Source organism: Myotis brandtii, unplaced genomic scaffold (genome assembly GCF_000412655.1).
Source record: "Myotis brandtii unplaced genomic scaffold, ASM41265v1 scaffold249, whole genome shotgun sequence".
Lineage (NCBI taxonomy): Eukaryota > Metazoa > Chordata > Mammalia > Chiroptera > Vespertilionidae > Myotis > Myotis brandtii.
The window spans coordinates 944,443-969,039 of record NW_005359430.1 but is presented as its reverse complement, the minus strand read 5'-3'; the positions used below and the strand labels follow the sequence as shown (position 1 = coordinate 969,039).

General features: G+C 37.1%; 1 protein-coding gene across 8 annotated transcripts in view; it reads right to left on the bottom strand.

Moving 5' to 3' along the window:
• The window catches only part of ROBO2 (roundabout guidance receptor 2), a 672,125-nt gene that overhangs the window by 10,638 nt on the left and 636,890 nt on the right, over positions 1-24,597 (bottom strand). For all 8 annotated transcript variants that reach the window (XM_005867326.2, XM_014540612.1, XM_014540614.1 and 5 more), the window contains 3 exons: positions 19,241-19,501; positions 14,491-14,696; positions 2,581-2,754 (listed from right to left, as the gene is read on the bottom strand). In XM_005867326.2, coding sequence (XP_005867388.1) covers positions 2,581-2,754; positions 14,491-14,696; positions 19,241-19,501 — 641 coding nt within the window. The remainder of the gene's footprint in view (positions 1-2,580; positions 2,755-14,490; positions 14,697-19,240; positions 19,502-24,597) is intronic.

Sequence of the window (24,597 nt, the reverse complement as noted above, 5' to 3'; positions counted from 1 at the left end):
TGAGGGGCTGAGGGCCATTTTCAGGCTGGCCACAACCCCTTCAGGCTGGGGGTCCCCACTGGTGTGCCTGGCCAGCTTGGGTGAGGGGCTGGTGGCTGTTTTCAGGCTGGCCACGCCCCCCCGGCGACCCAAGCTCCCAGCCTCTCCTTATTTTCTTTTTTTTTCAGTGCCTCCTTGAGTGGAAAGCCCCTCCTTGAGCAGAGGCCAGGGCAGGCTGGAAGCAGGTATTTGGGATTTATTTATCTTCTATAATTGAAACTTTGTAGCCTTGAGCAGAGCTCAGGGCCGGCAGGGCAGGCGGGAAGCTTGGCTTCTTCCATTGCCGGGGGCAACACTCCACCTCCAAGGCCACCGCCATCTTAGTTGGGTTAATTTACATATTTGCTCCTGATTGGCTTGTGGGCATGGCTTGTGAGTGTAGCAGAGGTACAGTCAATTTGCATGTTTCTCTTTTATTAGATTAGATATTATGAAATTATTACTGATACATGGATTCATAGCATATAAATGCTATTATATATACATTAGTTGTAAAATACCAATATCCTTCAGGATAATCTGTGGAGTGTCATACAAAATAAATGTCCTTGTATCATAACTAAAATGTCATTGGGTCAAACACTTGGGAAGATATGTGAGCCAATATTTCCTTTTCAATATCACTACTTCTAAAAAGTATTCACTAAGAACACATAATCAATAACCCCTTTTTGGAATGCTGACAAATTTGAAAATTTAGGGAGCTATTTGTTTCTTAAAAAGCTAAGCCATATATTGAGCATGTTTTAACTAGGAGATAGTTTTCTTTAACCAGACATTCTAAAAAAGCTTGCAAGAAAAGTGTTCTAGGAATAAAGAAGAGAGATCTCTATTTTCTTGATTTATATTGTATCTTCCACATATTCTGGATGTGGTCTTCAAACAATTTGAAAAAGTCACAGAAAAAAACATCTACTTGGATTTTTTTCTATTTCCATAACATTCATAGCAGAAAAATGACACAAATTCTGAGATTTATAACTAGCATGTCAGTTAGAGTAATCCTTCTTATTCAGAGGGAATAAGATCAACACTATAGGCTGCTTTGAGCACTCAACTAATCTTCAGAACATCTGAGGTAGAAAGGCAGTCAGCGAGCATTTTTCCTCACCACAGGATATCCATTTATAGAGAATCAAAATCTCAATTGTACCCCTACCCTCAGATTCCATAGAAATATTTTCCAATGAAATCAAAGTAGATAGATAAGTAAACCTGAAAGCTCTTAAAACAAGTTATGTTTAGCTTTAAAATCTTAACATTATAAGATGACAATAGAAAGCACAAAAATTGCTGTCAGACACCCCTTCCCCCACCAAAACTAATAAAGAACAAGTACTTCTTTTCCAACTAAGCCTTATTCAGTCCTATAATTAATGCTAAGGACTTGGTCATAGCTTCTCAAAGCCTACTGCATATTGGATTCACCTGTGGAGCTTTAAAAATACTCATAGCTGCTTTTCATCCCAGAAGAATTAAATCAAAATCTCTGGGATATATTTTAAGAGCTCCCCAGATGGTCTGATGTGCAGCCTAGCTAGAGTTATCCTTTTTTGTGTTTAGTAAAACTATCTCATGACAAAGTTTATGTGCTTTTTAGGGAGTAGTGTTCAGAAGAAGGAAGAAATTTACCTTTGGGTTCAACATTATACTAAGTATAATAAATCATACATATTCCTGAGAATAAAACTTTAAAATGAATATTTTTATTCCTATTTTAAAATATGAGAATTAAGTTGAATATATGGGAAATACTTCCTGCTTTGCAGACCTCATGCATTACTCATTAAAGAACAAGGACATTTTCCATTGTGTTTCTTGAAACTAGCAGTGGTTAAGCAAATACTCAAAAATAGATGCAAACTATGGGCCATTGTACAAATTCAGCCACTTCCTCTTTTGTCAGTAAAGTTTATTGAAAATCAGTCACATCCATTCAGTAACTTTTTTCTTTGGCTGCAACAGGGCATCTATGTCAGGGTGAGCAGTTGTAACAGAAGACTATATGGCCTGGTAAAGCCAAAAATATATATATTAGCTGGACTTTTCAGAAAAAGTTTGCTGACCCATCAACTGGATAATCTGCAGCATGCTTTAAGTCCTAAAATTCACAAAACTAAAAAACTCCTAAATTGCAAATAATAGTCTTTTTCAGAAGTAAAATAATCTAAAATATCTTACCTTAATATAGAAATGTTCCAACAACATGGCAAATGCACATGCTACTGATGTTTTTCCCCTAAGCTTATAAGAGAATATTCACTATAAAGCATTAATGGGTAATGCCAGAATGGTAGAAAAATCAACATTGAAAAGTAGTATGGCATCTACTTCTTTGGGCATGGTAATATATAAATAATTCCAGATTGTTAAAAAAAAAAAAAGAGGGTGTTTAATTTAAACAAGACCACATTTCCAGGTTTTTTGCCTTGATATATAATGAGGGATGCCTAATCTACCATAGCTACTTTAAACTCAATCAGTGATGGCACACGGCATAGCTCTTCAGTGAGGAGACAGGAGAGAAGGAATCAAACCTACCATCTGTCATTCCTTCCCTTCGATGAGGCAATGATGGTTGTTGGTCCATTCGCCCTCCCTTGTGTTTTTTAGTTGGCCTAGGCCTCTGACTTTGACTCAGGGCTGCACTGGTGTTACTGTCAGTAGAAAATGGGCTAGTTGGTCGAGGCCTTTGAGAAGAGGTAAAGGCTTTGCCTAAAAACAAACAAACAAACAAAAAACAAAGGGAAGGAGATATGGAGAATGTTATTTTAAGACACTGATTCTGACTGTCTTGTATTTTTTGCTCTTTCTAACTTGTAAACCTGCCTGGAGATGCTATTTGGAGATTCCAGATGCTGGTGCATCTCCATAGAAAAATGTGTGCCTTGCTGCATTTGTCTTGACCAATTTTTAATAACCAACATTCTACCCACTGAAAAATTAAAACAAATAAATATAAAACAAATCTACATGATCTTATGTGATTGTATTTTTATTTAACCTTGATAATCTTAGCAATATTTTCATAGGTATTTGCAAATTCATGCAGCTTTTATTTCTTAAAACTAAAGAAGCTGAAATAAATATGTGCTGTCTTATTTGCTTAATCAAATTTCACCCTTGAGTCCCACAAACTCTCTTTGAGTACAGAAAAATGTCCTATTGTAATCACATCTAAAATTTCACATGAAAGATCTGCTCAGACACATATATTAAATTGACCTTACTTCCCATACACATACATGATGAATTGTACTTCTTTGAGCAGAAACTCAATAACGTTAGTGTACAGTACAGGATAGAGAGCAGGTTAAAACTACCTTGTATATCCACAGTACAATGGGTGTTTTTAATGGATAATATTGTACCTGAGCAGACTCCAAATTCTCATTGATAAATGAAATGTGCTATGCCCTTTTCTTGTGGCTTAGTGTACATGTGTAGGGAAATTTACTCTGGGAAAAGGTTAGCTATCCATTTTTAACATCTTTTAATTTTAATATTATGGTAAGATAGGGTTGGCTTATGTGCATATATATATATTCTCTTGTGCATGTTTCATTTTATACAAAATTGTTGCATAAAATTTAGTTAATGTAGTTATATTTTTAAGTCAGTGTGAGATAATACTGCTTAATGTTTTATTAGCTATTAGCATACATGCAAGAAATGCACTTGGCCTTCTAATTATTAGTTTCCTTGTACTTTCTCACTGCTCTGCTTATAGCTCTGCCACAAAAATCACTCAGGCAACATAAAGTTTCTGACTTACTGCCTTATAAAGCAAGAGAATTCAAATAACCATTACATTACAACATATTTTAGTACAGATGCTATATAAAAAATAAACCTCTGCAATGCTTGGATAATCTTTTTATTTCATTCAAAGATACCTAATGCATACTCAAAGGAAATAGTCTTGATATATTTCAAAGACAATTTCCAAGACTCATTTTTATAACCTGAGAATTTAGTGCAAGGTCAAAATCATTTTTACTTTATTATTTGGGTACTATTAAGATTTGAAAAATGGATTTAGAATTTTATTAGTTTTTTGTAAGGTAGCTAAGTTTAATTTATATATTAGGACCTTATTATATATTCATTTAAGACGTATAGATAGTCATGTAATAACATGCATCATGCCAAAGTTATTTTGTTTCAGTAAAACAAATGACAAATTACTGAGTGAATCCCACAGTTATTTGGGGGGATGATCAGCTATATGAAAGGTTATATAATTGGTCTTTTATATTATTACTTATTATTATCAGAAACCAAAAGTAGATTATATTAAAAACCTACACACATATAGTCATAATTTTTTTTCAACTTGCAAATGCAGTGGATGTATCTTTTATTAGCATCCTTAAAAACAACAACAATGCTATTGGATTAACATTTTAACAGCCAAATAAGTAATAATACCACCAGCCCTTTGAATTGTTAGACTGACAGCCTTAGACCAATTCACCCCATGCTGAGAAAGCCTTCCCAGAAAAGGCATTTGCAGAAAGAAATGGGGCAAAGGAAAGTAATGAAGATAAAAGCTGAATAATTTTAATCACTGGGTACATTATTGATTCTGTGAGAATTTTGCAAAGTGTGAGTTATTGAAAATTTAATGGCAATCTCAGTTGCAGCTTTGCTGTAATATAAAAAGGAAGCATATCCCAATTAATCAGCAGAACCGTGAAGGGAAAGGGAAATAAAGGTTGGAAAGTGATGAGTAGGAGCCTATTCTTGGCTCTGCAAAACCAGCATCAGAAGAGAGTTCTGGTAACTAAGCATCCAAGCTGTGGTCATGCATACTAAAGAAATCCCTTCAATCAGACTCACTGAGGAGAAAGGACAGAAGAGCTCAGTGTCCAAAGGACAAGATTCTGTCATGCAGAGTGTTGACCCAGAGTCTGGGTCTACCAACCTGTTCTTGTAAGGCTGGTTCCATCCAGCCTAAAGCCAGTTTTATCTGCTGCTGCCACCAGAGCTTGTGCAAAACTGCCGCTGGCAAAGATGGAGCCATCTGAGGAGCTACCTACGCTAGATCTATGACTAGAAAAGTTACGATCCTCATCAGATGCAGAGCCCCATCCATTTACCATTGAACCTAAAAACAAATGTTGTCTAGTGAGTTGTAGATACTGGAGAGCTCATCTGCACACACACTATGCGAATGAACAAGCTGGCTTCCTCAACTCCTGTCTTCCTTGACATAAATCTGGTATCATCTGACTTCTTTAGCCACATGCAAGCATCACCCATGTTTTAAGTATTCCAACTGCAGAAGAATGAGGCTCATTTAAAACCTGTATCTGTTTGCAACACGTGAAAAAACATGTTCCACATGGTTCCATTCTTACATTGTTAAAATTATTACACATGGTCATTTTCCAGGAAAGAATTGCCATGTATACTTTAAGTCTACAATTCAGAGAAGATCACTTTTGATGAACTGAATTATAGTGTATTTAAAGTAAACATATCAAGGACTCAGTTGAAGAAATAGTGTGAATATATTTTTAATTTAATGCAACCTCTAATGATAATTTGCCTGAAATCTACACTTGTACACTATAGAAGGGTTAGAATTATTTCAAGATTTTAAGGTAAAAACTTAATTATGCAGAAAAAATAGTGAACATTCATAAACAAAAACATTTATAAATAATACCAGAGCAAATAGACTTAGAAAATAAGAAATATGTATCTTTGGAAAGTCCTATTAATTTCAAAACTCAGTATACTTTTCTGCTTTTTAATTAAGAACTTTAGTTTTCTCTTTAGTACTAATTTTTATTTTAGAAAGTTAACCATTATGAAGAATATCACTGGCATTCTGCAAAATGCAACATGGCAATAGAGGAAAAAATTCAGCTTTATGTGTAAAGAGCTGCAAAGATATGAAAATACTGAGAAATAACCTTTATTCTTAGTTTTTACAATTTATATATTTTTCTTAGACTAAACACATCAAAACATGAATCTATTACATAATACAATTAATATTATAATTTTTATTTCAGTTGGGATACCATTAATTTATAACACAATAAAGTACCAAATGTTGCTTATTCAAAATTTTTTAAAAAGGAAGAACTAAATATTTATGGAACACTAACTTAAGGTTTCTAAATAAACCAAGCACATATTTATATACAAGACATTAAAGTCAAGTGCCATATATTTTTCTGCTTTTCTCCAATATTTAAGAGACAAAAGTATAGTTAGGAGTGTTGCCATGATGAAGCATTTGTACTTTTTTTAGTAAAGGTGCCAGGATACAATCACACGGGTTCATGCACTTTCGAGACAGAGAAAACAGAAACCGAAGAGGTTAGACGGATTTGAGAAGTTAAAAGGGTGTTAAGTGTAGCAGAAAAAGATAGAGTTTTGATTCTATTTGCCAAAAGCACAGAGATACACTTTTTACTTTCAAAACAAATTCCCTTGACACAGGCCACTGAAAGGAAGCCGAGATAACACCAGCAACTGAGCCTCCTCCAAGAGAACCATTTCTGAGTTAATAATCACAAGTCAAGGACCAACAGTCCAAAATGAAAGGAGAAATGATGCAATAGGCTTTGCAATATAATGTTACAGTAGATAAGAAACATATCAAAGTGATTCAGTCAGTGATCACAAAAGAATTTGAAACCCTAGAACCGAGGATAGTTTTGAAACCCGTGAAAGCTCAGGCCAGTCCCTTCTATGTTCTGTTTTCCATGTTTCTAAATGTCTACGCCACATCTGTGAACACATCTGTGTCAGCTATCTGAAACTCACTCTCCAAACAAGCATCTCCTTTTGTACATCTTCAATTTCATTCCCAACTGTTGTTCTTCTAGTCCCTCTATGTTCCTCATTGTCCCTGAATTAATTTTCTGAAACATTTATCACACTCAAAGGCTTACCTAGTTTGCCAATGCCACATCCAAACACCAAACTAGGTATTTGAGATTCTTCAGTATTGAGCCCAGCCTACCTCTCCAGCCCCATTTCCTCTTACAGCCTGTGTAGTCCTATTGCCTCACCCATATAACATTACTCACACACCTCTGGATTGTAACTGACTCTATTAACCACTGTGAAACTTTAAAGTCCAAATCAATATCATCTCTTTTCTCACCCTGATTCCACCTCTCCTTCAACCCTGTATAAAGGAGAATCAATCTCTCTGCCTCCTGTGTTTCAAACAGTATTCACACAGTAGCACACCAGTCTCTACAAACTACAGTTTGCTGCATATATGTTTCCTCTTCTAGACGATGTCTCATTCATTTTTATATCTCTTATACAGGAACATTGCACAGTAGACATTTCAATAAACATCAAGAATATTAAATTAAATATCTTCAACATTTTCATTATTCACTATAAATTCTATTTCTGATTCTATTCCATGTGTAATTTCCTAGCAATTACCTTATTTTAGTTACAGAAAGAATGTGCTTATAGGAACTCCTAGAAAACATTAAATAAGAAATACAATGTAGTCAACTCTTGTCAATTACTTGGACAATGGAAAAAGCAGTGTTGTAATTACCTAAAAGACGAAAAAACGTCCTATATCAGTGATGGCGAAGCTATGACAAGTGTGTCAGAGGTGACACGCGAACTCATTTTTTTGGTTGATTTTTCTTTGTTAAATGGCATTTAAATAAATAAAATAAATATCAAAAATATAAGTCTTTGTTTTACTATGGTTGCAAATATCAAAAAATTTCTATATGTGACACGGCACCAGAGTTAAGTTAGGGTTTTTCAAAATGCTGACACGCCGAGCTCAAAAGGTTTGCCATCACTGTCCTATATAATAATAGGCTAATATGCAAATAGACCAAACTGTAGAACAACCAGTTATCATGATGTGCACTGACCACCAGGGGGCACATGCGGAACATGGCGGGTGTCGGCAGCAGGCGGCAGAGTACGGAACATGGCAGGCATCAGCTGTGGCAAGATGGTGGAGCAGGTGAGCAGGGATGCCAGACCACAGTGGGGCACTGTTGCTGTCATTGGGGCAAGCCTCTGGTGGTTTCTGAAAATTCTTTGCTCTCGTGCACTGTGGTCCTGCCCAGCGCTCACACCTGCTGTCGGTGCCAGCCCCACTTGCACCCGCTGCCGGCACCCAGCACTGGCCCCAATCATTTGGTGCCATCAGTGGGTACATGTGGTGGCTGCCAGCCCTCCCTCAGGGCTTCTCCACCTCCCCCTGCTCCTGAGGGGTGATCGGGGCAGCAGCCACCGCTCACACTTGCAGACGGTGCCAGCCCCGCTGGACCCGCTGCTGGCACTGGACTCAATCGCTCCGCGCCGTCAGTGGGTGCAAACGGGACTGGTGCCCGGCAGCATGTGGGAGCGGCAGCAGCGGGATTGGGGCTGCTGGCAGACAGGGGCTGTAGCGGGAGGGGCCAGGCGGGGGTACAGAGGGTGGTCTGAGACCTGCCCCTATGCCCTCTGCAGCCTCACGGTCCACAGTTCCTTTTAAGGTGAAGGAATTTGTGCATTGGACCCCTAATATATATATATATCTTGACTATGATTTGATAACTTGAATATTGATATTTACCAGTATCTTATTCAAATTAAGACAACAATGTTACATTAAGTAGCAATTTACATTTTCTTCTGACTTTTCTATCCATACTCACTCATCTTAATGTACAAAGCCCTCTCCCCTCTTTTTAAAAATTTTTCTTTCTCCACTATAGTTGGGTCTGTTTTTGTTTGGTGGTTGGTTGGTGTTTTTTGTTGTTCAAGTTGGCTTGCTGTGTGGTTCTACTCCAAAGATTTAGCATTTTGACAAATTTAGTCTCTGAACATGTAAAACTTAGGAAAAATCCTTCACCACAGCAGTGTCACTAAAAAATGCCACCTTCTGAGATCTCTTAACATAAATTTTAGTTTGTCTTTTTCAATAAACCCCTGTTCATCTCCCCACGACAGTGAGTCTCTCTATATGAGGATTTCCATGTACAAATTTGCCAAACCCTAAACAAAGCAACTACTTTCCTGCCTCTGTGTTCTTGCTCTGAATTTATCTCAATGTTAATACTCCTTGCCATGTGCTCAGAAATTCCAGTTACTCATGAAGTTTTCCCTGATTTTGTTCCCTTTCTTGGGAAGAGAGAGCAGCATGGAAGACATGGGTTTGAGTGTTTGTGAAAATAGAAAGAACACCAGCTATTCTTTCCTTCTTATTCTCTGTAAGAGCAAAGAAATGAAGTAGATAATTTCAGAATTGAAGATATGTGAGCCACGGGGATTTGGCCATGTTGGGCAATTTAACCTCCCTGTGGTTACCATTCTTTCCCATTCTTTAGATTTAAACATCAAAAATGGCCTGAAGATTTATATGAACTAGCAAAAAGAAAAAAAAAAGACAACTATTGGAAGAAAATAAAAACATTGATTCATGAATTAGAAAGCAAGCATAATTGGTTTTCTTTATAAATGTTAATGTAAATATAAAAATTAAAATGATTCTAAGTGAAACAACTCAGGTGGAGAATGTTTACAAATTACAACCAATCCATAGCAACTTGACATGTTATAGCCCCAAACATAATACATATTTAAACTTTAATGAAAAATTAATTTATGCCACATAGCCAAATTTATCTGTGTTTACATTGTCAATCTTTCCAAATACCTCAGGTTTAAAATTGCTGAAAGGTAAAAAAGAAACAAAAAACAGAAAATAACCCTTCATATTTATTCCAGCTGTTAAAGAACTGCATACAGGACATTAAGTTGTTGCTCAAATGTCACTGAGCAGTAAAATACCATGATAAAGTGGTATCTTGCTGTGTCTCTATTACAGCTCAGCACTAAAATTAATTTATGATCAGTCATCAATTCATTTACATGTCGTTTTATGCTAAATCCTTGCTTGCTGATAAATGCTTATCCTTAGATCCAATATGCTAGAGTAGTCTGTGCTTTATAATATCACCCTGCTAATTGTTGCATTACCATTTTTATGAGATACAAAAACTGGCTATCCCCCATTTTTTTCAGTCAATATTTAATCCAGAAAATCTTCCTACTAAGTACAATCTGTCTATCTCTATATATAAAAGCCCAGTGCCCGGAATGGCAGAACCAGAATAACCAGAACAACCGATGGCTATGATGCGAACTGCGGCAGCCAACCAGCCTGATTTGGAGCCTGATCAGCCTCCTTGCCCCGGCCTGGCCACCAATTGGCCCCCAACACCCCGATTGGGGTTGGGGCCAGCTGGCCAACTGCCCCTGGCCCCTCCCCCCCGCTGGCACAGCCCAATTTGCCCCCATCGGGGCGGGCCGGCCAGATCCCACTCGTGCACAAATTTGTGCACCAGTCCTCTAGTCTATTAAATAAAATCTTCAGTTATAATTGTCTTTGGACAAATGAATCCAAATATTGATCTCTACCTAGATGTAGGAAAACATGTCTAATCTTTAGAGGTTCCTCTTTCACTCAAAAAAAAAAAAGTAAACATGCAACAATTCCCCCTACATTTCTCAGAGAGAAAAATATCTGTAATACATACAGAAAGTAAAATAAGTAATTATAAAATATCTTCCTTTGGACATTTCACACCTGCTAACTTGTTCCATTCAGATAAAAACTGAATAGATGATGTTCCCCTTTTATCTGTTATGTTTTGAAGTTTATATTTAATTTCTTTTATAATACAGCAAAGCTGTGGAAGTAGTCTAAGAAAACAACAATTACTTTTAGCAATATTTCTGAAATGTCCCTAATATTGAAATATTTTTCTTACATTTTTTGCAACAAAAGCAAGGAGTCAGGTCACACATTTAAGTGGCCAATTTTCTAAAAGCTGTGTGGTCCAATAAGATGTTGAGGCTGCCAGGTTTTATTGATTTCAAAATGATCTGGTTTGGGAGTTCAAGTAAAACCTCAAAAGACATAAAATACAGAAAATATAGAGTCACAATTTCCTTTCAGCTGCGGTATTTCTGTGGGGTCCAGCAGAGAAGGAAACTTTTTTTTCCCATTTCCCTTCCCAGCACTCGCTCTCAGTGTTACTCTCTGTGATCAACGTGGCAGTTCCGATCTTGGCTCCACGTTTAGGACATTTTCCTCCTGCCTCCTCTCCCATTGCCTTCTGTTTCTTTTTGCCTGTGGTGGAGCCATTAAATTCAGGAAACACTTACACTGGACTCCCACCATAAACGTTACAGAAAGAGGTATTGAAGGCTTCCCATCCTGTTACCCAAATGTGGGTTTGGCGTTTACGAAGAAATATTTCAAGCATATTCCTGAAGACTAACACAGTCCTGCATGTTCACTTTCCAGCCCCAGAGTGCGCTGTGCTGTGATCAAAACATCTTTATACTTTCTACAACCAAACAGGTTTAAACTCTAAGTATAAATTAAAATTATAAAAATGTGATTTCTTTAAAAGAGTGCTCATAGAGTTGAATTTTGTTAGAATGAGTAACTATTCTTGAATATAGAAATAAATATGAGAAAAATGAGTTTTTTTCTAAAAATTACTATTTTTGATCTTGATTTAATGTATAAAGGTAAGAACTGTTTTTCAGAGAGAGAGAGAGAGAGAGAGAGAGAGAGAGAGAGAGATGTTAAATAATAGACTGGAAAACAATTTTCCTCTTAAATATGCTACAGCCAGACATTAGAAAAAGTTGGGCATTTCCAGAGCAGGGATTATGATAACTTATCTTTAGCATAAGACTGACTGATTTTGAATCTTCTTCTATAACTTATCAAGTGTGTGACATTGAAAAGGACTTTAAACCCATCTGTGACTCAATTCCTTTTCTATAAAAAGAGAATAAACAGGGAAGGGAGGTTGAGGACAAGTCAAAGAGGGTAAAAGGAGGATAAATGGTGATGGAAGGAGATTAGACTTCGGTAGTGAACTCACAATACAATATACAGATGATGTATTATAGAATTGTACACCTGAAACCTATATTATTAACTGTTGTAGCCTCAATAAATTCAATAAATATAGGTATGTAGTTTATCAATTCTGAAAATAAAAAAATAAAATGATGATTAAATGAGTTAATATATATTAAAAGTTTAGAACAAGGGTCAGCAAACTTTTTATATAAAGTAACAGGCACTAAATATTTTAGGCTTTGCCTTCTCTGCCATATAGTCTTTGTTGTTGATTTTTTCTTATTTTCTTTTTTTAAAAATATATTTTATTGATTTTTTACAGAGAGGAAGGGAGAGGGATAGAGAGTTAGAAACATCGATGAGAGAGGAACATCGATCGGCTGCCTCCTGCACACCCCCCACTGAGGATGTGCCCGCAGCCAAGGTACATGCCCTTGACCGGAATCGAACCTGGGACCCTTCAGTCTGAAGGCCGACGCTCTATCCACTGAGCCAAACAGGTTAGGGCTCTTATTTTCTTATAACCATTTAAAAATGTAAGACATATTGTTAGCTCACTAAGGCCCACACAAAAACACAGGCCACTGCTTAGAAAATTGCCTTTCACTTACTAAGGGTTATATATGTGCAAGTTGTTGTTATTATTATTATATCATTATTAAATCTCAATTCTTAGCTGAGTGGTTGGAAGAATTAGGCATTTAATAAGTGTTTGCTGTGAGAATTTCTAAATGATATAACAATTTGGCAAATACATTTTCCATTACTGAATTTTACAGACTGAATTTTGGTATCCCCCTAAAATGCATATGTTCAGGCCCTAACCCTTAATGTGATGGCACTTGGAGGAGAGGCCTTTGGAGGTAATTAGGTTTAGAGGAAGTCACAAGTGTGAGGTCCTCCTGATGGGATTAGTGACCTTACAAAGAGACCAGAGAGCGTGCTCTCTCTCTAACTGCCATGTGAGGGTACAGAAAGAAGAGAGCGGACTGAGCTGCCTCCTGCACACCCCCTACTGGGGATGTGCCCGCAACCAAGGTACATTCCCTTGACCAGAATCAAACCCGGACCCTTGGGTCCGCAGGCCGACGCTCTATCCACTGAGCCAAACCCGTTAGGGCTGAATAATTTTATGTACAGGCTTAGAAGCCCACCTCTATGGTATAATTGGAATATCATTTTGGTTGACTTTAAAATTTCAGGGAAGGGAATATCACTGTTATTTCTAATTAGTAAAAATGGTCATTAATTTCATGAAAATGAAAATCTTTAACAGAGAATTCAGGTGAAAGTAATGACTAATTTGCTCACACCACACACAAATTTAGAACTCACAGTAATTTTTGGTAAGATCAGTATCCTCTACTAAAAACATATTGCCCACATAACTTAGCACCCTTAAACTAGCCAATGTGTTTGAAGGAAGCATAAACATGTTAGAATAATATTCATTAGCATGCTGATTTCTATAATTTTTGGTTCTTACATACATTTACCTGAGGGTCATTACCATGTGAATGTACAGTGGGGCCTTGACTTAATTCGTTCCGAGACCGAGCTCATTAAGGAGCTTGTTAAGGAGCTCGTTAACTCAAATTACTCTATCAACTCAATGCAAAAAATAGGCCGAAAGACAGCTGGTATCTCAACAAACTCGTTAGTCGGGACACTCGTAAGTCAAGGCCCTACTGTACATGCCTGTGTGATTGCTTGAGAAGACCCAATGACATGCAAAGACAAACTTGCATTTTTAGCAGTTACATCTTTATGTTCATGCAAGAGACGTGTGTGAGTGTGTGTGTGTGTAAAAAATGGTACCTACTTGAATAGAAAGATGTTTTTACTTTTCTCCATATTCATTGTGCATATATTAGAATTTAAATTTTTCTGACAAAATTTGATAAATTTTAATCCTCGGAAATAGGCTTCAGTACTGAGAGCATCCTTCTAGAGTACCACCTGCAGCCTTCCCCTCGGTGAACAAGGCAAGAGGAAGCCAGAGGAGTAAACAGCAATACATTTCTTAGGAGAGAAGCAGTTATTGGACCCAACAATATGAAATGCATAAATGTGTGGTTTATCTCTCTATACAGTTTCTTCACTCTAAAAATAATACCCCTGCAACCTTAGAAATACTTATTCTGAACACTTGCTTTTTTTCATCAATGAATGATTTTACAGAGTAAAATATCAAAAATCATATTAAGATTGCATTCACTTTGTATGTCGTTCCTGTTACATAAAATATATCATTTCCAAAAGTCAAGGTTTTTATATAAAAGACTTGGTTCTCCAGTAGAGTGAACTTTTCATGAAAACCCTGGGTATAATTGAGTTTTCTTTCATGTATTTAAAGCTTTTTAAAATTCATGAAATTTTCTTATCATTTTTGCAGCAAAGCAAAAATACTTTCAAATCCTTTTTGAGTTTTGTGTTTAATATTGGCCTATTTAAAATGTTACTGAGATAAATGGAGTGGAATAAATCTTACATAAAAAAGAATTTGATTTTTGATGCATTTAATGTTACAAATAGATCAGTTATTCCTAATAAATTCATTCTGTTACCTGTCACAGAGCTATCCAGATTGTCCATACTGGATCCGGGCGTCTGCTCTAGCACTCTCAAGGGCCTGGGGATTTCTAAAGCCTCCTCCTCATCATCAGCATCATCATCTGGAACATCTGTTTCCAAATCAGAAATCAAGGCTCCGGACATGTAACCTAATGGTGGAACCGGGGGCTGTGGAGGTTGATTATTGCTTTGAATGTGCCTAGAATTTAAATGGGGATGAAATATATTTGTTAGCATTCCACAAAATTGTAATTAGAATTAAACAGCATGCTATGGTAACTAATTTTCTATTCTTGTTTTCCTTTGACTAATTTTGAAGCTCACACTCCTTTCTTACATTTCAGCGGAGGCAATGGGCTACATATACGTAACTTGCCAACACAACAACAACAATTTAGGTTATAATACCCCTCAATTGGTATTTATAGGATGATCCACAGAGAAAAAGAATACAGATTCAGCACTATTTAGTATAAAAAATCTTCCAAAGGAGAATAGGCATATTTGTCACAAATAACTATTTAAAGATGACTGTAGCTTTAGCCGGTTCAGCTCAGTGGATAGAGCATCAGCCTGCAGACTCAAGGGTCCCAGGTTCGATTCCGGTCAAGGGCACATGCCCAGGTTTCGGGCTCGGTCCCCAGTAGGGGGTGTGCAGGAGGCAGCCAATCAATGATTCCCTCTCATCATTGATGTTTTTATCTCGCCCTTCATCTCTGAAATCAATAAAAATATATCTTAAAAAAATAAAGTTGACTGTACAGTGGGGCCTTGACTTATGAGTTTAATTCGTTCCGAGACCGAGCTCGTTAAGGAGCTCGTTAACTCAAATTACTCTATCAACTCAATGCAAAAAATCGGCCGAGAGACAGCTGGTATCTCAAAAAACTCGTTAGTCGGGACACTCGTAAGTCAAGGCCCCACTGTATTTTGGTCCAAAAAGAATATGATAATTTTGTTCCCATCTTAGTGTCGGAGTTCTACTCAACCTGTGTAACCTATGTGACCTGCTGGCCCTTAGGAAGAAGAGATGTCACATAAAGGCCTAATACCAACGCCCCTGTCCCCAACCCTGAGCACAGTCCCTGCCCTACAGGCTTTCATCCTGCACCAGCCCCGAATCAGGCTGACAGGTGTTTTCACTTTAAACCAGTTTAGAGGAGGAATGACCACCTTGTGTTCTAGCTACTTATTGGTGCATCGGCCCCACCCACCGAAGTCTAAGCACCTGAAAGCAGAAGAGACTCCTCTCAGCACTGAGTTTAGGCCCTCAGGTGTGCTCAGTAAGTAAACCCTTTGAATGAATGAATACCTTTCATCTCAACCTTGTGAAGCAGATAGAACTCTCTTTTCAACATTATTAAAGTGAAGTCCAATTAAATGATTTTTTTTCAAATCACATGGTTGGTAAAATGTAGAGCTGGATGCTGGGGTCCAATTGGTTTACTTTTTGAGTATTTAAGAGTTTCTTCTAAATCAGGGGTGGGGAATGTCCAGCCCATTGGGTTGTACAAGGCCCTTGAAATCATCTGGCCCTGCCAAAGCATTAGGGGTGAGTTAATTAAATGATTGACCAAATATAGTAGGCTAATTTTTAAGTTGATAATTTTGTATGGCCCGCTAATGCCATTATAAAATTCCAAATGGCTCTTGTCAGGAAAAGGGTTCCATACCCCTGTAAACCATGAAATGCTAAATGAAATCACACTGCATTTGTTATTATCATTAAAGAGTGAATATACTGCATGCTTGGACACATTGTCTTTTTTATACAAAGTATTTAAAAGACATCTGCTATATAAGGAGATATAAAACAAGTGCTATGCATTTTTACTGTTAGTTTTTTTTTTAAAGATATAAGATCATTTTATTTAATATTTGCATTTTGAGGGAAATATTTCATTGCTTACTATTCCTTTTGAAACTGCATTCTTAAATTTGTAGCCAACTCCAATGTTAATAAGATTCTAGAATCTAGATCTTTCAGTTTAAAAAGCAAACCTAATATGTTAGCTCTGGTAGCCACCTGTATATCATGAGGCCCACATCTTTAATTTAACAGACCAGGACTGTGAGGTCCCACATGATTGTTTGAAATTCATAACAAAGCCTTCTTTGAAAAGTCAGGTGGTTCCCTAACTATTTCTACAATAAGTCTTGAGTATGGATGATTACACCTTCCTGGAAGTGTGGCCTCGAATCCTGTTTGTGAATCAAGGAAGAAGTGAACCCAGTCAGGAGCAAGTGAATATAAGATGCCATTTATATACACAATTCATTCTCCTTAAGGGTGGACACTTGGCTCCTGGGGAGGACCAGACAGTCTAACACACTCGTCCTACATCACTGCTGACACCTCTTGATGGGCCAGAGCTACATTAAGGGGTGAAATTGTACTTTGAGTTTGGCAGAATTAGGAGATATACTGAAATGCAGAAAGAGGGTATACACATTATAAATATCTCCTCGTGGCAGGCACTATGCTGAGAAGTTCAGGGGTCAATGTGAACAGAATCCCTGGAGTTTAAGCCTGGGAGTGACTATTTTGTAAATGTTTTTCCTGTGATGTCGATGTGCAGCCCAGACGAGAGTCATTTCCATTCCAGAAGGGCAAGGTCTTATGTCCTTGTGTCTCATATCCCTGCATGGGAGTCAGCAAGGACATTCTGGGATTGCTGGACAGAAGAGAAACATACTGGGAAAGCAGGGTCTGCTCTATGGACACTTGGAGCAGGTGGAGGTGAACTCATTTAGGAAATGTCTGTGGAGCATGCACTAAGTGGGCCCTCCTCTAAGCGTAGAAGATAGCAGTGAACAATTCAGGTGGAAACCCAAGCCCATTTGAATAATATCAGCTGTCATATAGCTAGTTTCTTTACCAGAACCACACAAGTGCAAACTCATTTAATTCCTACAAAACTATGATGCATAGTAATAAGCTTTTCCTTGCCTAAAGAGATGTCAGGCCTTTGCCCTGTGCTCCAGGAAGGTAATCTCTAAGCTCTAGAATGTTCTGTCTGATAAAAATGTCTTTGGTTGTTGTTGTGTGTTTTTTTGGAGGCCTTCAGCTCCTCCAGAAAGTCTAGCATTGAGACTTATGGTGGGACCCTTGAGTCACAAGGTATCAGCTTGCCTTCTGGAAGGCCTGGAGATAGAGGTCAGCCATGCAGGTAGTCCACCATGTCTGTGTGACAGCCCCGATAAAGACTCTGAACCTCAGGGCTCAAGTGAGCTTCCCTGGTGGGCAACACTCCTTGCACACTGCCGCTGGGAGAGGACAACTGGAAGTGTGTCTTTGGAGCTGTCTGGATTCTACCCCAGGCATCTCTTTTCTTGGCTGACTTTAATCTGTATCTTTTCACAATAATACACTGAACTGAGTGTAACAGCTTCCTGTGAGTTTGTGGGGTTTCTAGTGAACTGAAGCACAGAAACGTTAAATAAGTTGCCCAGTGTCATACAACTCATAAGTGGTGGTGGCCCCAACCTGGCTACCCTCAGTCAAATACCACACCAAGCCATTAGACTCTCCAGGCCAGGGCCTGGGTATCAACATAGTTTAAGGCTATCCAGGTGATTTTCAAATTTAGTCATATTTGAGAACCCAGAGCTGGACTCTGTGCTAAGTAACTAAACTGCACAGCTTCATAAGTTCACTTGAAGGAAATTTTCCGGCTTCATCTGAAAAAGTGTTATTTTATAAAGCAGTCTGATGTAATATAACACTGTTTAAAAGTAGATTGTTTTAAAATTTGAAAAAAATCTGATAATTGTGAAAGTTCAAGAACCTCTATTTCTAAGAAAAGACCTTATGTTTGTAATAAGCTTTAAGTGATATTCCTGGTTTTAGTGTATCTTTGTGTATTTAGTTGTATTTTAAAAAAAGTTCATTAACACTGTGAATAAGATTTATCTTATTATCAACTTATTTCAGTAGCCAGAACTAGGAAAAAGAAGCAAATAATCTGTCATAAAAATTTACTCTAATTTCAAGCACATGGTATAAATTAACAGAAGATAATCAAAGGTATATTATTAAGATATCATTTTAAAAGCCGAGAAGAGAGGGCAAATGAGAACAATAACTGCACAAAATAATGAGGATTGGTCTACTTGTATTCCTGTCGTATTTTCACAGGGCATCTAAGTAGATTTCCATTTATACCTTATGCAAGTGTATAGATTGATTAGAAAGAAAACAATTTTGGAGTTGTAATTATTCTGTTTTTTTTAATTCACTTACTGTTACTAATATTGTAATTTTTCCTGTCTCATTTAATTCACCCCAAAGAAGGTCTTAAATAACTGACACTGACCATATGTGATTTGCAGAAGCTTACATTTATATATTCACAACCACATACAGAATTAATTATAGGCACCTTAAATAATCTAGAAAGGAGTCTTTTATTATAGTATTGGAAGTGAGTTTAAGGATAAGCTAATTAAATTTAAACTATAAATTAGAAAAGACTCTGGTGTAGCCAAAAGCAGCTTCACCTGAAATTCAACAGATCTAACTTCTTGCTCCGATTCACTCTAACTAGTTATGAAACTTTGGTCAAATTATCTAATGTTTCCTCAGTCAATTTCCTTATCTAGATGATTGAAAAGTTGTACAAAAGCATTTCTAGCCTCAGAAGTATAGTTCCATGAAAACCTCTTGTGAATTTAATAGGAAATCACATTTCCTCTCTCCATGTTTTGAAAGCCAGGTCCCCCTGACCTGCTGATGATATTTACCATGCTTGCTTCGCTATGTCAAATTGATAGGCCCTTGTCAGCTCATCCAGGTGAGCTTGCAGCATGGGTTGCATCTCTTCCCGTGGGGATGGAGTGAGCGTTGCGGTGGATTGCTGCCCAAAGGAAATAGCCGGAGACGAAGCCACTCCTCGGACAGGAGGTGTCGGGACACGGTCATCGTCTTCTTCCAGTTCATCTTCCATGCCTTGATGCAAGTATGTTTGTACTGGTAATGGTGGGCACCAGCTATCACTGTCATAGCTGAAATGAAAAGAGAAAAAGAGCACATTTGCATATACACGCACGCGCAAGCGCACACACACAATGATTCTGGCAATAAGCAACAACCACAATGGCAACAATAGTATCTGAACTGTTCTCTCAGTTTATTTCCGCCTGCTTTCAGGTTATCAATGCTACCATAGTAAATCACCTGGCTGTTGTCTTAATTTCTAATCATAATTACATCTATTTCCTCCATATCTCAATTTGTTCTTAAAGGATCTTATTACCGAATTGTTACCCTGCAGTTACAAAAGGCAATAACTTTCCAACAAAGTTACTCATGTGGAAAAACCAAATTGCTAATTAAAGACAATTAATTAGTTAATGCTTGTAGATTTAACCTCTTCTGTTCATCCTCGTGTACCAAGAGAATACGCCAATATTGATCATCTGAGAAGTGCTTGAGAAATTTATTTACTTTTATTCTAGATCTACCCCAACCTTTGATTACCTGTCACATGTTAATCATTAGGACACTGTGCTACAAAACTATTCAATAGCCCTTTGATTCTTTTAAGTCTCAATTTTTTTTTTTTGCAGAAACGCATGCCTCCTTATATTTGACATCTGAAAACTATAAAACAGAAACCTAGTCCTATCAAATGTACATTAAAAAAGAAAAATAACATTTTTTTGAAACAGCATTTTTTGAGGACTCTGGTTAGGGAATATAGAAAATTAATTCTAAAAGTTTTCCTTGTGACATAAAATCAGTAGTATATCTATTTATACTTCCTTTGTAGTACCATTATTTTCATAAATCAAATAGATCTTAATGAACTTTTAAAAAGAGGTATAAGCATAAAATAAGCAGTACTAGATGTAATTTTCCTATGAATTCAACTTTTTAAATACTTTCCAAATCTTTCTCTCACACTTGACTACTACTTCCACATCTCAGATCAGTCTCCTTTATATGTGAATTGTCCCACTGGCTTTCCTAGTCTCTTGGGGTGTCATATTTATGTGTTCTGTACTGTCCTCCATACAGGCAAACAGATTATATTTCTAAAATCTTCATTCACATCACACCTATGCTTCAATCATTCAGTGATTATGGCTAATATGCAAAAAAGTTCAAACTCATTAGCAGGACATAAAAACAATGCTCCAGCTGATCAACCTATCTTTATAGTTTATTTCCACAGCACCAGCCTACGCCGCACCTTTTTGAAGTATAAATTTGTATATGACTATGCTCAAATCATCCGCCTGTAACCTCCAGGTGCTTCTTCAAGGTTCAATTCAAGTGCTGTTAGTTTTGTGAAGCTTTCTCTGCTCCATCAACGGAGTGGATCATAACTCCCTAATACTTATTTTGTATCATGTCTCTTTTTTTCCCCCAAGATTCTGTGAGATCCTTAAACTAAAGTACTCTGTAATTCTGAACTCTGCATTTCCAGCACTAAGTACAATAAATGGCATATGGACAGTTTTCATTAAAGAACTTGAAAAAAAGGATGAATACTACAAATGTATATATCTAGTTTTTATCTCTCTTACAAATGCTAACTTGAAAATGTCCAGAAGATTTTTGAATATTTTTACTTGCGTGTCTTTTCACTTATCCTGTTTAAAACTGAATTCATGAAAACACACACACACACACACACACACACACACACACACACACACACCTGCATATAGGTTTTTATAGCAGCCTTATTCATCAAGTCATGTATATTACTAAGTGAAAGAAGCAATTCTGAACAGGCTACATACTATGATTCCAACTATAGCACACATTCTGGAAAAACAGTACTGTGGAAACAGCAAGAAGTTCAGTGGCAGCCAGAAGTTAAGGGGAAGAAGAGATGAACAGCAGAACACAGGATTTTTAGGACAGTGAAACTACTCTGTATGATACCATAATAATGAATAGATGTCATTATACATTTGTTCAAAACCACAGAATAAGCAACACCAAGAGCCATGGACTTTGGGTGATTATGATGTGTCAAGGTAGGTTCATCACTTCCAAAAAGGTTCCACTTTGGTGGGAGATGTGATGGTAGCAGAGGCTATGCATGGGAGTCAGGGCAGAAAATCTGTGTTTTTTGTTCAATTTTACTGTTAACCTAAAACCGATCTAACAAAATAAAGTCTATTGAAAAACAGCAACACCTGAATTTATCATCCTTTCATTCAACAATCATGTGTCAGGTGAGAGTATTTTTTCACAGAGCATGAACCCAATGGGAAGACCAATATTAAGCAAATAATCAACAATATCAAATACTGTAGGAACAGAGAGCAGGGAGGCTAGAACTAGTCCTAAGCTTGGCAGCGATCTGCTGACCAATGGAAAGAGGGTATTCTAAGTACCACATGTCTGGAGAAAGAGAAAAGATAAAATATTTGGAGAACTCAAATAGTTCTCTGGCTGGAAAGAGCTGGCAAATGAAGAAGGTTGGCCCCAGAAGAGCAGGAGAAGGGAGGGAGGACATGCCGGATCACAGAGGGCCTCAGCAGCTCTGACAAGGAGTTTGGAATTCTGCCTGTGGGTGATGGATAGTTACTGAGAGGTCTTATACAGGGAATGATATTATCTTTGGCTGTTCAACTTTCCTCTCTTGTTAAAGCTACCTAAATAATCTTCTATCTCAATGTATTGCAACCTGAAGACCTTGTTTCAGAAGCCCTGATTGGAATATCTGTTTAGAAATATCATCTATAATTTAGTATAAACAAGCACACTTTAATATGTTACTAAAACTTTTTCATATTCTAGGAAATACCATTGGTTAAAGTTGTATTGCCATTAATTATCTACATAAATACCAACCTGACTGAGGAAGTCTATTGCTCTAAAACAATGTCATTTCTCCTGTTTTACATGTTGGAAATCAGTTAGATTTCATTTGAAGAAAATATTCTGTTGAGTAAAAAGTCTCTAACCCACTGTTCATTTGGATTTCTTGCTTGTATTTTTTTTTTCAATCTTTAATCAATCCTGTACTCTATTTAAAAATTGGTCTATGAAAACATTAGAATTGTTTGAATAAAATATTTGATACTGTTCACCCTTCTGTCTGTTAAATGTCTAAGTCTCAAACTACCTTTCAGATGATTTTTTTAAGTTTCTCAACAGAAATCTCCTGCTTAAAATGAATTTGTTTGTTTCCTTTTTCTTTCTTTTTTTTGTACTTTTCCATCTGGTGCAGTGTTTAAATAATTCATCTTATCTTAAATAAACTGCACTCTTCCTATTTCACCTATCTTAATCTTAGAAATCCTTTAGGTTAAATCCTGTATAATTTATAAATATTGCCTTCATGTGGCTAACGGCTAACAAGCACTGATACATTACTCTTTTAAACTTACACTGATAATATTTTTGCACATTTCCCTGAAAGTTGATTATATATTGTCTTATGCCATCATTATTTATTTTTATTCCTCACTCGAGGATATTTTTTTCCATTGATTTTTAGAAAGAGTAGAAGGGAGAGAGAGAGACAGGTTGCTTCCCACAAGTCACAGACCAGGGCCAAGAGCCTGCAATGAAGGTACATGCCATTGACCAAAATTCAATCCAGGACCATTCAGTTCCCAGGCCCACACTCTATCCACTGAGCCAAACCACTAGGGCCCCTTTTGAAATTTGGATTCTTTAATTGTCTAACATATTTTATTATTTAACCTTTCACATGTTAATAGGTGATAAGCATACTTATTAATTTAAAAAATACATAAATTGCTTCATTAATAAAAATGCTTAGACCCTGGGTGCATAGCTCAGTTGGTTGGAGCATCATCCTGAACACCAAAAAGGTTATTTGTTCAATTCTTTCTCAGGGAATGTGCCTGGGTGGCAGGTATGATCCTGGTAGCGGTGTGTATAGGAGGCAATCAATGAATGATACTCTCTTTCATTGATGTTTCTCTCTCTCTCTATAATCAATAAAAACATATCCTTGGGTGAGAATTAAAAATGTAATAAAAAATAAAAAAATAAAAATGCTTAGGTTTATTTTATTTTCTTCAGTTTTTCTTAATCCCCACCCAAGGATATGTTTATTATTATTATTCTTTTAAATCTTTATTATTGAAAGTATTACGTATGTCCCCAATTTCCCCCCATTGACCTCCTCTAGCCTGCTCCTACCCCTTGCCCCAGGCCTTCACCACCCTATTGTCTGTGTCCATAGATTATGCATATATGCATACAAGGTCTTTGGTTGATCACTTCACACACACCCACACTCCCCCAACTTCTCTCTGAGATTCTGCATTCTGTTCCATGTTTCCATGTCTCTGGATCCGCTCTGTTCATCAGTTCATTTTGTTAATTAGATCCCACATACAAGTGAGATTATGTGATACTTGTCTTTCTCTGACTGATTTATTTCACTTAGCATGATACTCTCTAGGTCCCTCCATGCTGTCTCAAAGGGTAAGAGATTTTTTTCTTTTTTACTGCTGCAGAGTATTCCATGGTGTAAATGTTCCACAGCTTTTTTTATTCACTCATCAGCTGATGGGCACTTGGGCTGTTTCCAGATCTTAGCTATTATAAATTGTGCTGCTATGAACATAGGGGTTCATGCATTCTTTCTGATTGGTGTTCCAGGTTTCTTAGTATACATCTCTAGTAGTGTGATCATTGGTTCAAATGGCAGTTCCATATTTGATATTTTGAGGAAACTGCATACGGTTTTCCATAATGGCGCCACCAGCCTGCATTCCCACCAGCAGTGTACTAGAGTTCCCTTTTCTCCACATCCTTGCCAGCACTTGCCATTTGTTGATTTGTTGATGGTAGCCATTCTGACAGAAGTGAGGTGATACCACATTGTCATTTTAGTTTGCATCTCTCTGATGATCAGTGACTTTGAGCATTTTTTCATGTCTCATGGCCATCTGTATGTCCACCTTGGAGAAGTGTCTATTTAGGTCTTTTGCCCATTTTTAATTGGATTGCTTGTCTTTCTTTTGTTGATTTGTAGGAGTTCTTTATATATTTTGGATATTAACCCTTTATCAGATGTATCATTGCCAAATGTGTTCTCCCATACAGTGGGCTCCCTTTTCATTTTGTTGATGGTTTCTTTTGATGTGCAAAGTTTTTC